Source organism: Pogonomyrmex barbatus, unplaced genomic scaffold, assembly GCF_055798465.1.
Source record: "Pogonomyrmex barbatus isolate J1 unplaced genomic scaffold, ASM5579846v1 scaffold13, whole genome shotgun sequence".
Taxonomy (NCBI): Eukaryota; Metazoa; Arthropoda; class Insecta; order Hymenoptera; family Formicidae; genus Pogonomyrmex; species Pogonomyrmex barbatus.
Genome location: NW_028297109.1, coordinates 4007525 through 4021373, shown reverse-complemented (window position 1 = coordinate 4021373; position 13849 = coordinate 4007525). Strand labels below are relative to the sequence as shown.

The 13849-nt window shown below is 35.5% G+C and overlaps 1 protein-coding gene across 2 annotated transcripts in view; it reads right to left on the bottom strand.

Moving 5' to 3' along the window:
• The window catches only part of LOC105422001 (uncharacterized), a 164802-nt gene that overhangs the window by 53124 nt on the left and 97829 nt on the right, over positions 1 to 13849 (bottom strand). Inside the window, exon 2 of one of the 2 annotated variants that reach the window (XM_089072119.1) lies at positions 2775 to 2843. The exons of the other annotated variant lie outside the window; for it this stretch is intronic. Coding sequence (XP_088928245.1) covers positions 2775 to 2843 — 69 coding nt within the window. The remainder of the gene's footprint in view (positions 1 to 2774; positions 2844 to 13849) is intronic. 2 annotated transcript variants of the gene reach the window in all.

Below are 13849 nucleotides of genomic sequence, written 5' to 3'. Positions count from 1 at the left end.
TCGCTGCTCAGGCACACGAGTAAATTATGAGAAGTACAAGAAGCGGCTGCGAGATTCCGATCATGTGAAAATCAATGCGCGGCCTTCGGTCGGTTCGTTAAACCGGTAGACGTTGCAAGACAAAATGCGAGCGGACGCGCTGTCACCGATGCGATGTAAAAGTGCATCGTACTCACGCATCAATGTAATGCGGGTTACAATAAACAGCGAAAAAACTAAATGTTTTTGCGTAGTAAAAAAACGCACATGTACTCACGTCATTTTTAATTTAATATAATAAAATCACGCATTTTAATACTATTACAAATTATTAATTTATTTTGTATGTAATAACATACAAGATGGTTAATAAAAATATAATAGATTAATAAACAGAAATTTGTAATCTTTGTAGCAAGAATATTCACATTCGCATTCAACATAGATTTACTGATACATCATTCGTATAAAAATACATGTAAAAAATGAATTTTTAAATTCTTTTGCAAATTCTCTCTATATTATCTTTAAAGATTCAAATATTTCCAGTTTTCATCAATTATCACATTAATTGCTCTTACATTTGCATACGTCAAAATATCACTAAAAAATATATCTGTCTACTAATTGTAAATCCTTTCGTCGAGAGAATAAGAATGCGGCAAAACGAACAGGAAATATCCCTGCCATACGAAATATTCACGTATTCAGGTCACATGTGCGGCGTTCACGTGCGATGCGTTACGTGTGAACTCCATCATAGATCCGCGGGGTATCCTTTCCGGAAGAAGAAAGTTCCTCGGACGCGCGCTTTCAACGCGCAATGCAATTGCATGTAGCTCGCTATCAAATGCAGATGCGAATGCCGTGCGTCCGTGATGCGACAACGCGTTATCGCAGAGCACGCAATAATGGCAATCCGGTGAAAGTCTGGCGGAGGAGCTTTAATGGTAAAGGAAATTGCGTGTTACCGGCATAACCCGTGTGTCGTGCTAGGATAACACCCGGTGAAATTTGCAAGACACAGTAATCACAGTCAACACTATTCAGAATGCGAATTTCCTTCGTTGCGTAAATCGCACGATTATAGTAATCGCGCGAGATAGACGATCATCGATCACGCATGATGACGATCGATATTAACGTATAAACTGCGACGTCGAGTTCAACGAGATCTCGAATTTTTATTCGTCTCTATCGCCACACTCAAACGAAAGTTTACGTGAAGTTTAACTGCTGATTTCCCATGGAAGTTGAATTCTTCAGTCAATAAGAGTGCAAGTTTCTCATGTTTGTAAATTGGTCTCTTCTCATAATTCGCTTGTTTAATACAAAGACTTAGGAACCTAATACGTTTAACGAGACTGTAAGAGAGGATCGTTGTTATAATAGCCTGTTGTCATCGGGGATGATGACGCGATTTCCCAAGCGATCGATCGTTACTTCGTAAGACGATCCAAAGGGGGCGTCAACGAAAGTCCTTCGTTATTAAGGATCAACTTGGGCGATTAAAAGAAGAGGATAATGTCTACCCGTGCGCCAACGGAAAATGATCTCTCTTTGCGACATTCAAAGTCACGAGGCGCTTAATTATGAACGTTGGCTGCGCTTGGGCAGCTTGTTGCCTAATGAAATAACGAGATAATTCGATTATAAATACGTCGACAGTCGAAATCAGATTCAAGGCTGTTGCAGCACTGCATTTTTACCTCGTCACTGAAAAAAAAATCACTCGGATGCGGGTTTACAACAATAGCCCACTATTGCTGTCTAATTAGACGATTGATTACATCCGAGATATCAAAACTGTGGCGGTTTCTTGACGTCACAACTATTACATGTGCATGATACGGGTTAAGGTAAAATATTGAAAAGGAAGAATGTGTCATGTTGATGCATAATAAAGAACTTGCACATGACTGATTGTCAGAATTGCAAACAAAATTTCCTGATTTATTTTCATGTGATATCACGTCAGTGCAATTTATTATAAACTTTTCTCCCTTAGGCAACTCAACTTTCATTCTATTTTTTGCACACAGTGAATATTAATATTGAGCCTATACGAGAAAATGTATCGACATTTTGTTAATAAAAATATTAATAATATAACAACAGTAATAAATAAAAACACTTTAATATTCAAAAAATTAATTCTGATGATTCAGTCAGCTGCAAGAATAACGACCAAAGAACGAAGAGAAGATAATAAGACTAAGAGAAGCGTGACGAGAGCAATTACGCATAATGGATGCAAAAAGGATCGATTAAGCTGATCGATTCAACTTTTAAAAGATACATTGCTCTCGCAATACAAAAAACTGAGTAATAATGCTACGTCACGCGTTTTGAAAGGATTTACTGTAGCCGTTACTCAAAACGAAGTTAAAGTTAAGAATACAAAAATTTAAATGAAATTCGCCTCTGCTGTAATTTTTTTATGCTTTTATGTTCAATAAATGAAGAGAAATATAAAAATTGCGTAAAAAGATTAAAAGAATAAAAGATATTATAACTTTTTCATGTCTTATTTATCATAGCAACTTGGTTATCATGTAATTCATACTGCTTATTATATTCGTATGACATGATAAATAATTATAATTTCCTGTCTGAACGAAGCACATTTCAACAATTATTTTCTTCTCGTTCCAACAAGGAAAACGATAAATTTTAATATTAATTCTCCTTCATTCTAAAACTAGATCGAGATTGATTAGAAGATAGTAGATTAGTTCAAGCACGTTTGCTCGAAACGCGCAAGAAGTGGCCTAGCGCATGCGAATGCATCATACCGCGTTTCCGGCGATCGTCGATCTTCTTACGCTCTCGGCGCCGCGCACAGCAATATCCGGTCAACGTACCTATAAAACAAAAAGAGAGATTTTAATTAGAGCGAGGCAATTCATGAATGTAATCACGTATCGTCGTCCGCATCGTCGTCGTCGTCGTCGTCGCTGTTCCGCGCCATGCCAGAAAAGAAATTATGAAACCGTGTTAGTGTGTTAAGGACAATCGTTTTGCGACTAAACGAGCGCGATCGGCGTATTCTTCCGCTGAATCGGTCGAATAAATATTGACCGTCGCGCGCCGGATGAAGTCGCTATTTAATGTTCCGCGGGAAATGCGCGTCATGAATTTATGATGCACGCGTACGCTTGCGGCCATTACGCCAGCCTGAAGTTCCTCTTATTACGGGAGCAATCTGGCCGAGGTGATAAGGCCCTGATCTGGATTTCTTTGTCCTTTTTTTTGCCCACTGCACTTTTTTGCTCGACGCACACAGCGACCCGTCCGTGCGTCTTTTTCGACGGGCATTAATGGCCGTTGCGGTTCTCGCGGTCGCTTTTGCCCGCCGCGTGCATAATGCATGCGTTATCTAATGCGGCGCCTCGTTGCCCCCGGTCTTCTTTGTCCGGGGCAGGAAATTGTGTCGTGTAATTGAAGCGATTATATGGAAACGAGCGTGATAGCCACGGCGGAGCCAATCGTCTCGGCAAAGAAGTTTTTATCGATCTCCGAGAAATTACAACAATACATTTTGAAACGTTAGTGTCTATCCTAGAAACTAAGAATCTCAAACGTTGTCTCAAGAGATCGCTGAATCGTCAGATAATTTAAAACGATCGAAGAAACGCAAGGTTGACGCGCATGATCATTCTTAAGATAATTTAAACCTTGACAGGAAAATTATTTTTAATTCTAAGAAAGAAAACTTGATCACAATGTAAATTTATGACGCAATGTAAATTTCAAGAGACGCACGTTTCTTACTGGGAAAGTGCCCACGGTTGCGAGAATCAAGCCCTTCGTATGTTTACTGATGATGCATTCGCGTGAGCGGCAGCACACAGAATGCCAGGTGCATCCTTCGTCAGCAGCCTGGTACATCGCTTACTAATCATGCAAATTCCAGCGTTGCAAATGCCGCCAATGTCGGATTGTACCTTAAAGAAATCCGCGTTGTATAGCATTCCCAGAGAATTAAGAATTCTCCTTCGTGATTGTGGCCCTTTGACCCTTTTAGGATTCTCATAATAACACAACAGAGAAAATTTAAGTAATTTAAACGTCATTGCATTTTTTTAATAATTATTATAAAATGAAAGAGTAATAATCTATTTATCTGAAATTATAATTTAGAAAAATATTTTTGTCACAAAAATCCATTTAGAATTTTTATAAAATTTTTTTATAAAATTATCATTCTTTTGTGACTTTCATATATTTAATAAAAAAAATATATATATAAAGATATTTACGAAAATCGAAAATTTCTTTTTCCCAGCTATTTCTATTCTTTATTTACTTCGCGCGGATTCCACGCGTCTCCTCCTTTTCTATTTATCCGCACGACCTGAACATATTTGCCTAGGTTCCTACATAATTGCGTTAATTTTCCGGCGTTCCGACGTGCTCGGCGGTGCGGGATATTCCTGGTCTGGCAAAGCGAAGCAAGGAATCGTCGACGAATCAGGAACATATGTGTGCACCGAACGATGGCACGTAAGTCGAAGCGCATTCTGCAGCGTAGCTGTACGCACACGCCCGGGATGCAACAGGTTCACCATACGCTCTTACACGCGCGCGAGTGGCCGACAAGTGCATTCACGTGCGTGCCACTACGCGAGAGGAATTTTCCCTTTCTCTCTTTCTCGTTCTCTCCTCTCGCGCTCTCCTCCGCGCGTTTTCTTCCCTCGCGAGCCCGAGAACTAGTTGTCATACCGGTGTTTCGCGCGCTATCACATTTTTTTCGTCGACCGGAGCAACCGTCCGGATGACAGAACGGCGGGAGCGAGTCCGTCCGAGATTCTCGTACGAGAAAAAAAAAAAAAGAAATCGCGAACTATTCTCCTCGTTATCGACGATTGACAGACGACCGTTCAGAGAACCTGATCTCAAACGCGTACGTGACGAGAAATGTCCGCGCGATATTTCGCGAGAGGAAAAATAGAAATTCGAATATTCACAATATTCATAAATAAAAAAGTATAATGGGAGAGGTTTTTCCATCAAGTTGACAGTTGTAACGCTGTATAATGCAAATAATTAGATAAATCTAATTAGAGCCTGACATTTCGTAAACGAGAAATTAATTGTGATTGACTGGCAAAGATTTGCCATGTTTATCCATACTTAAATTACAGCCGTCCATTTATTTTATGATTAGACGAAGCGGATCTAATGTTCAAAAAATCGTAAGACATTCACTCCCTTTAGTAGATACTCGGTTTAATTAAGTTCGTTCATGTAACTTACTTATAGTTACAGTCACGATTTTTCGCATTCTTTACCGACAACTGAATGCGAAAGTAAATTTACTATCGTTTAGAATAATTATATAAATGCCGTTTATTATCTTGTAAGGCAGATTATCCCTACGAGTAAGATAAACGTGAACGTGAAATTTCTTTCGACTTCTATACTTCCCGCTTTTCAAATGCAGATGATTCATAATTTTTTTTTTAATAATCATCGCGTAAAATAAAATCTATTAAAAATCACAAGAAAATCATATAAAAAAATTATGAATAAGATATTTTCGACGTTATTAACTTTATCTTAAAATTCCACGATTATCTGAACAAACTAAAGGTGTTTGTAACGAAAAAAATTTTGCGAATGACAGATACAGAAGAAGCTTGCAGGATAAGGCGCTGGTTCTTGACACTTTCTAAATGTTTGGCCTTTTCACTCGTTTCGCAATCGTCCACATAATAAATGCAATTCGATAACTCAATCCGGAATATCTTCTTTGAAAGCATCGAATGGTGTACTGCGATTAAACGGAAGAGCAACTTTAACACTAATGACAATAGAATCGCCGTCCTCGGCTCGGTGTCGGCATCGTTTTGCACCTTCTCGAAACGTGTCCGTTGGGAATGTGCAAAAGTGAACCCGCGTGTACCTGGAACTAATAGGCCGATAAACGCGTCGCTTGAAAAATCGCGTACGGCAGCCTGCGATTCTCTCCTTCCTGCGAATGGAATAATAATCGAGCACCTCTCCTTCGCGTGGAATGTGCGACGCGAGCAACAGCGGGAAAGGCGCGGCGCTTTGTCGCTGGATAATGATCATCGTGCATCCTTTGTGCAATATTTGCGTAACGCCTTCGTAATACTCGGATCCGGTAACATGCGGATATTACGATAAATTAAAGAATGTAATTTATCGTAATATCCGCATAAAGGATATAAATTGTCTAGAATCAACATCACTGTTCAAATATAAGTTAAACGAAATTGAATACAAATAGAATATATTTATAACAAATATAATTTCTATTTAATTAAAAAAATAAATTAAAAGCATATATTTAAATCGCGACATAAAAATTTTCTGAATAATTTATTGTATCATTTATTTAAAATATTAGAATTTCATATAAAAGTTTGTACGAACATACAAGTTCATTCATTCAAGCGTAACTCGAGTTCATGCAAAAAGTCTTGTTTCAATCAAGCAAATTCGTTTCACGGTTCTCATTTATGTTCTCAGCCCGTACATAAAACAAGTCCTTAGAGGTCCTCGACCACCCAGGGACGACCGGATTTAAATGCGAAAAATTCAACACGTGAAGCTACAAAGTGACAATTACACTGCTATTACGTAAAGTTAAGAACTTATTCTTGTTGTTCTTTTGTATAAGGACAACAGCATTCCTTCTTTAAGAGTTTAAGAAAAACTTAATGATTCTGTTTTTACATCGCAATTATTTAATATTCTTTAACAAAAGATCTATAAAATAAATTTCATATATTTTCAAAAATAAAAGTAATTCAGATCAATGTAAAACAAATATAGACTGGAATTATGTTAATTAAGAAAAGTATAATAATATAATATAAGCAAGATTAAATTATCATCGATTAGAAAAATATTTATGAGTAATTTACACAAAATAATGAGATAATATTTTTACTATAATATTTCGGCATACCCACTTGATTGAAAAAAATCGCACTTCCATGACATAAAAAACTGTAAGTAACAAGCTGAGATATATCGCTCGTAAAGTTACATTAAACATCATGACTAACAAGATCATTAACTCCCGGCTCGTAATTTTCAGCGTCATTTGCACCATCATGAAGGGGATATATACAGTATACTAAAAAAAACTTGATATTAAAAAATATGACAATAATCTTCATGAAATTTGCAGCTTTTTCTAATAAACAAATATTTCATTAGCCATCATCTTTTCTATAATTTTCTATTTTGGCAAACCTTATAGTAATTAAATCTCAAAAATAAAAATTCAATTAAATAAAAATTTGATTAAATTAAAATCCGTTTGAAATTAAATATAAAATAAACTCTAATCTGTTCTTTTTCAACAAACATATTCTTCTGCCTGAAGCTTAATTTGTACCAAAAAATATTTAAGTTTCCTTATAAAATAATCTTCGATTAAATCGCAGTTTTCATTTTTAAAAAATTCCATCGAATCGATGCAGAATATCGTCATATTTTATACACACCCTATGTAAAGCGAACGAAAGGCTGTCGACAACGCGAATATTTCTTCGCGAGATTGTCGCGGACAAAAGTCGGTAAACGCTGAGAAATTTGCATGTTTTATGCAGTCGCAACGCCCAGCAATAAAGGCGGATGGGCGTGCTGCAAGTCTGATGCGTTCTGACGTAAAATTCATATGCCCTACGCGCGATCGGAGCCCGGTTCCCCAGATCTGCAGGCGATCCCACCAAACCCTCAATTAGATTTTGATACGCCAGGATTTAAGGGTTAAGGGTCGGTACGGCCCGCAATAAGCGGAATCTGAAACAATTTTCGAGCACCTCTATATCTCTCAGGCAATATTGAAAATGAGCAGACATGACCCGCGGCCGTGCAACAATTTACACGTTCGATTATTGATACGTCAAATGTCGATAATACTACTATAGATCACACATAATAGAATATATCTTTTAAAATTTAAAATTTAGTTAATAATAAAATATTAATTAAATATAATCGAGATAATTAGAGTTTTAAATATTGCGAATTTAAATGTAATAATGGATTAATAAATATACACTTATAATAGAGTAATAAATTTACATTTTTATATAATTATATAATTAATTATGTTTTTCTAATAATATAATAGTTAAAAAATATCGTGAAAAAGAATATTTTCGTGCATATATCATATATATATGTATCGATGTAATGACACTTTTGTTCCCATGTTAAATCTAAAAAGTAAACACTCCTTTGAAAATTGTTTTCATTCATTGGGTGTTCTCAAAAGTCAATTACACATTGCTAACTGCAGCGTGTAATTAATGCATTAATGGAATGGGGTGTGGTGTATCTCACCTCGGGAATTGTGCGCCACGGGGAAAGCGTGCGGTATGAGATTGAGAGTGGTATTCGGGAATAATTAAAGCGGCGCGTTTCAATTACCAGCGAATAATTTTTTTCTTTTCCGATAGATAAAAGGACAAAGACAGAAAAATAGATTGATTAATGCTAATTTTTCCGCAAACTAATTATTATGCCAAATTTAGAAAAATTATATGAAAGAAGAATCTGACTTAAAAAAAAGTTTACAAATTTTAAATACTAATTTATCTTACTACTTTTTTCCTCCCCCCCCCAAAAAAAAATTACGTATATACTCAATAAATATTAAATATTTTATTTAAAACTGGCATTTTTTATGCCGTTTTTTTAAAACTGCAATTTTAATTTCACAAATCATTAATATTTTTATCTTTTCTTGTTTTGTTTTATATATTACATTTCCTTTAATTTTCCATTACAAGCTCTGCTAAATTATATGCTATTTCACTATAAAAAAATAATGTACACAAGCATGCAACGTAAAACGCATGGTAAATCCTAAAAACAGCGGTGGATATAATTGAGTTGAATTACGAAGCTTTCCTCGGCGCGAGTGCAAAGCAACGAAGCGCTTCTTAAAATTCTACGAGAAAGTAACGACTCGATCTAATCAATACGATTTGTTTCGATTTGCTTCTGTATAAACCGCGAGTGAACTTGCTAAAGTCTTTCCTGTCATTATTTCACGTCGAGTTTCTCCTTTCTTCCTTGCAATCTTAATTAGTTTCATGCTCTTAACGGCGCCTTATTTATTGCATGCTAATATTGCTACTAAGCAGATCGGAATAATTTGTAGTACCATTAACGTCATTTCAATTCTTCCATTGACGTCAATCATTAATTATACTTTATTTATTTTACTAAATTTAATAGTAAAATCTAAATATAAATTCAACATTGATAATATAAGAAATTTGTTTGTAAAAATTAAGATTTGTTTTTGATTAAATTTTATCATCCTTCTTGAATCTGTGTCAAAAATAAAAATTTTGAAGTATCATAAATACTGGATCCTTCTTAATATTTGAGAAATTATTATCTTTTTTTTAATTTTAACTAAACTAAAATAAATTCAAAAAATTAATTAAAAGAAAATAATTAAAATCTGAAATATATATTCTTTACATTTCTCTCTCGGTTCTCCTTTAAGTACAGTTTTATGATTCAAGATTTTCAAATATCCTAACGCATTTTTTGCGTCACTTAACTTCCATGAGCTTCCTTATAGCGACACATCGCATTTATTGCATAACGGCGTATTAATTAAATCACGTCGCATTATCAAGTAACTGGTGTTCACTTCCTCGAAGGCGACTTTTTGCGGAGCCAAACGTTTCGCGAGACCACCGGTAAGCGCACGCGCGCATACCCGGATTCCTTTTTGCGTTGCACGAAACGACCAAACCGGCTTGAATAATCGGCTTAAACGGCCTGAGAAATCTCGCCGAACGAGATTCGAAAAAACGAAGAGGAACCACCGGGAAGCCGCGCGACCGAGAACCGTTACATGGCTCAGGTCAACCGGGCATCTGCGGCATACTCGACGCGCGAGTTTGCAGTTGCAACCGGTAGTTGCATCGTAAAACTGCATCCCTCACCGCTTCATTACGAAGCGTTATGCTGCGCTGTCACTACGCGAGGAGCCCATAATGGAAAACTCGGAATGTCCAAGACGTTTCAGAATAATCAATCTCGGTTTGCAATTTTCAGCTGTGTTGCGTGAAGAATTTCTATTTTTTTCGCAAATTTTTATTTTTTACCGTTTCCAAATATGAATAAATTAAAATCAATCTTAGAATATAATCTTGATGATAAACGAAAGAAGTTGCTGTACTATCGCACCTTAATTAGTCTCATCTTTAAATATTGCGATTAGCTTTCCAAAACCAATCACAGTACTCTGTAATTATAGCTATTTCACGCGAGACACGTATAAATTTATTAAGTGGATATACCTCATTCGAATGTAAAAAAACACTCGATTACGTGCAGCAATCTTTAAGCGTAAATTCTGCATACATGCATACATACACAAGATTCAATGCACAATGTTGTTACGAAGATAAATAAGTTCTGTTGAATGCGTACGTTACATGTCTAAGCCTATCTATGATGGGATTAACTATGCCGATAATGCTTGTCCAACTAAACACGATTATTTTGTTATAAATGTTAAATATTTAAAAACCATGCAAAAATCCAAATGTATATAATTATAAATATAACAAATAAATGTAAAAAAATTTCTGAAAAAATTTAAGCGTTATAAAATCGATATAACAAATATTTTCGACGATATATTTTATTAAGTTTTCTAATGTTAAGGATTTTTAATTTTCGAATGTCATAGAAAAAGATATTAATTATAGAAGTTATACATAATTATTTTAAATGATGTTTTTAAACTCATTTTCTATGAGATAACTTCAGTTAAATATAAATTCTAAAATATTTCATAAAATGTATGCATATAACGAGGATTTATTTATTTTTAGAGACTTTTCAATATATATCTTCTTTGCAGCATCCTTTAAATTTTCTTTATTGCCGTTTCAATGTGACGACTATAAACCTCACAATGTTGCAGATGCATACATCGTGTATCGACAAAGTCATCGCACAGGAATTTCTACCGCGGAAGAGCATTTTAATGTATGGGAATATTGCACGCGGGATGTAATTTTATGAGCGCAATTAAAACCTAGAGTTATAATTTAATGCCGGTAATTAATGGCGAGCTTTATCCCAGCCGGTTCTATGACTATCGCGGCAAATATTACTTCTACAATGAATTTATGATATATACGTATAAATAATAATAATACGTATAAATAAATTATATTTATTAAGCTAGTTAGACGAGATTTGAACTCTGAATAAAATTTAGCGTATTCATTGTCACGTACATTGCTACAGACGACTTCTTTTGCAGTATATCGATCTAAGAAAGCTATAAGTATTAACAGTAATAATAAATATCTAAAATGTAATCCTCTAAGTATAATGATCTAAAACTCTAGAAATGCATTTGAGCTAAGCTCCTTATCGTGCGTGACAAAATGTTTGTCACATGAAGCGACACGGATAAACATTAAGTATAAACTATAAATAAATGACAATGTATATTACGTCTACAAAGTTGCACCGCGATATTATTCACGCACATAGAGAATTATAACGCACGCAGAGATACGCATGTTGAGCGCATCCAACGTCTGAGATATCGCGCTTCATCTGCGATTGCAATTTGTCGAGACTTTTCGTCAAGACTGCACATCGCAATTAACAGAATATATTCTTCATATCTATATTCTTACAAATCTAAATTATTGGTACGCTTATATTTTGCATTTTTCACATATGAATATAATATCTATGCGTAAATGTTGTCCGAGATATTAAAACGTTGCAGGCAAACTTCCGTACGCACATTTTACGATATGGATATCGATCTGTAACACGAATAAAATCTCTACCAAATTTCATTTTATCAAGTGGACAACGAAATTTCACGTCGCTTTTCGCTGCGCTTCAAAGGAAGCGCGACTGCAAACGATTTTTTTTTTTCCGACGATCGACACATGCATTTTCGCAGATATCGGCTTACACCTCTGCCGCGGGGTGCTGCAACCACGCGATCATGCGTAATGATTTCTGGCTTGTTGATCGTACCGCGCCGTAGGCACACGAGCAATGCGAAATTGCAGCATGCGGTGTCCGCCACGACCGATTAGCATAATGTGCGGCGAATACTATCGTGCGGGAGGAGGAAAAAAAGATCCTATCATCTTATCTCGCTTAGGGCGGCGTCTTTCGCTTTTCTTCTATCGTTTCATCTCCGACGTCCCGGCTTCGAAACGTCGGCGTCCTCGCGCGTGATTTTCCGCGTGACTGTCTGGTTTTATTGCGAAGATTATTAGACATTCTTCTCCGCGACGGATTTAATCAACGATCTTTCAACGCGCGCCCCCGCGATATGCAGGAAATACGTATATATATTCGCGCACGTATACCAGCATACAGTGTCAAGTGCATCTTTCGTGCAACACCATAATGCTCAACAATATTGCACGCGATTATTGTTGCGCGGCTACGCACTTCACCTTTCCACATTTCCTGCACTTCACCCACGCGTAATACGGGTACACGTCGATTAATAACCGGATTGTTACGCCATTGATTTCATAACTTTTATCATAAAACATCCTATAAATATCGAATACTTAATCATAATCATTAAATATATAAATGATTGGTTATTCGATTAAAAATTGCACGAGAAATTCTTCAATTTAATATATGTTATCAATCCATAAATAAATAAAAAGTAGCTAGAGAAGCATGTTAAATGTATCACTTCAGATATCTATAAAACACAATTATTTATAAAGTTAGCCTAATTAATAGCATAATTCTATTAAATGTAAAAATCTTCCATAGATCCACATAGACAGAAACAATGTATCAAAAATATTTCCTACAGTATCTTTATATTTCTTTGATATCTGCCTCGGAAATTGAAAGCCTTATTATGGTAACGTTACATTACATGTAATTGTGCCCACAGATTTCTTAAATTACACATCCGTCGGAGCGGATGCAGACGAGACGTCGCAATGCATTGCGAGTTCTTGTACGCATTTTCAAAACTGCATCCGCATTCGTGCAATACCGCAATGTGCATGCACGTGACATTAATGACGGCAATAACGAAACTTGTTTCGTTTCGGGATCATAAAGCGTTATTCATTATAAAGATATCAAAAGACGAAAGATCTGTATCTTATTTTCCGCTCGCATAAACTCTCTGTGTGTGTGTGTGTGTGTGTGTGTGTGTGTGTGTGTGTGTGTGTGTGTGTGTGTGTGTGTGTGTAAAATTAATTTGCATTATCTTATATTATTAATTTTAAAAATGTTGAGATTCATATGTATAAGACTATAGCAAGAAATCTTAATAACGAAAACAAAGATACGTATTTCTCTCGGAGAATACTTTGTAAAAATTAATTTTAATGCATAGTAAAAGTTTTCGAGGTTACACGTTCATGGTCATGTAACATAATGTACGCTAAAGTAAGGCAATGCTAATGCAAGATAACTATAATTTATTCAAAACCTTCTTACCCTCTAGCAAGTATCTAATCATAATTAATTTCCTGCAAAGTATGAATAGATCAATATGATTATCACGTCGACCTTTATTTGTATCGCTCGTTAATTTCCTGCATAGAATTTTTATTTCATTCTTAAATGCAAAGTGCATATCTTTTCTGACATGTATTCACCTTGGACATACCTCCGGAGGCGATATTATATCACGACTTTTAATTTATTAATAACGTATGTGCATAATGCTTCGTATATACAGAAATATGTGCATAATGCTTCGTATATACAAAAATATTTAAATTATATATCATAGTTATGCCACGACATAGTTGATATATTATTATTTTTTTTCAGAAGCAAAAAAGAAGCTTTTTCAAGGTTAATATTTATAAATGATTTAAACCTC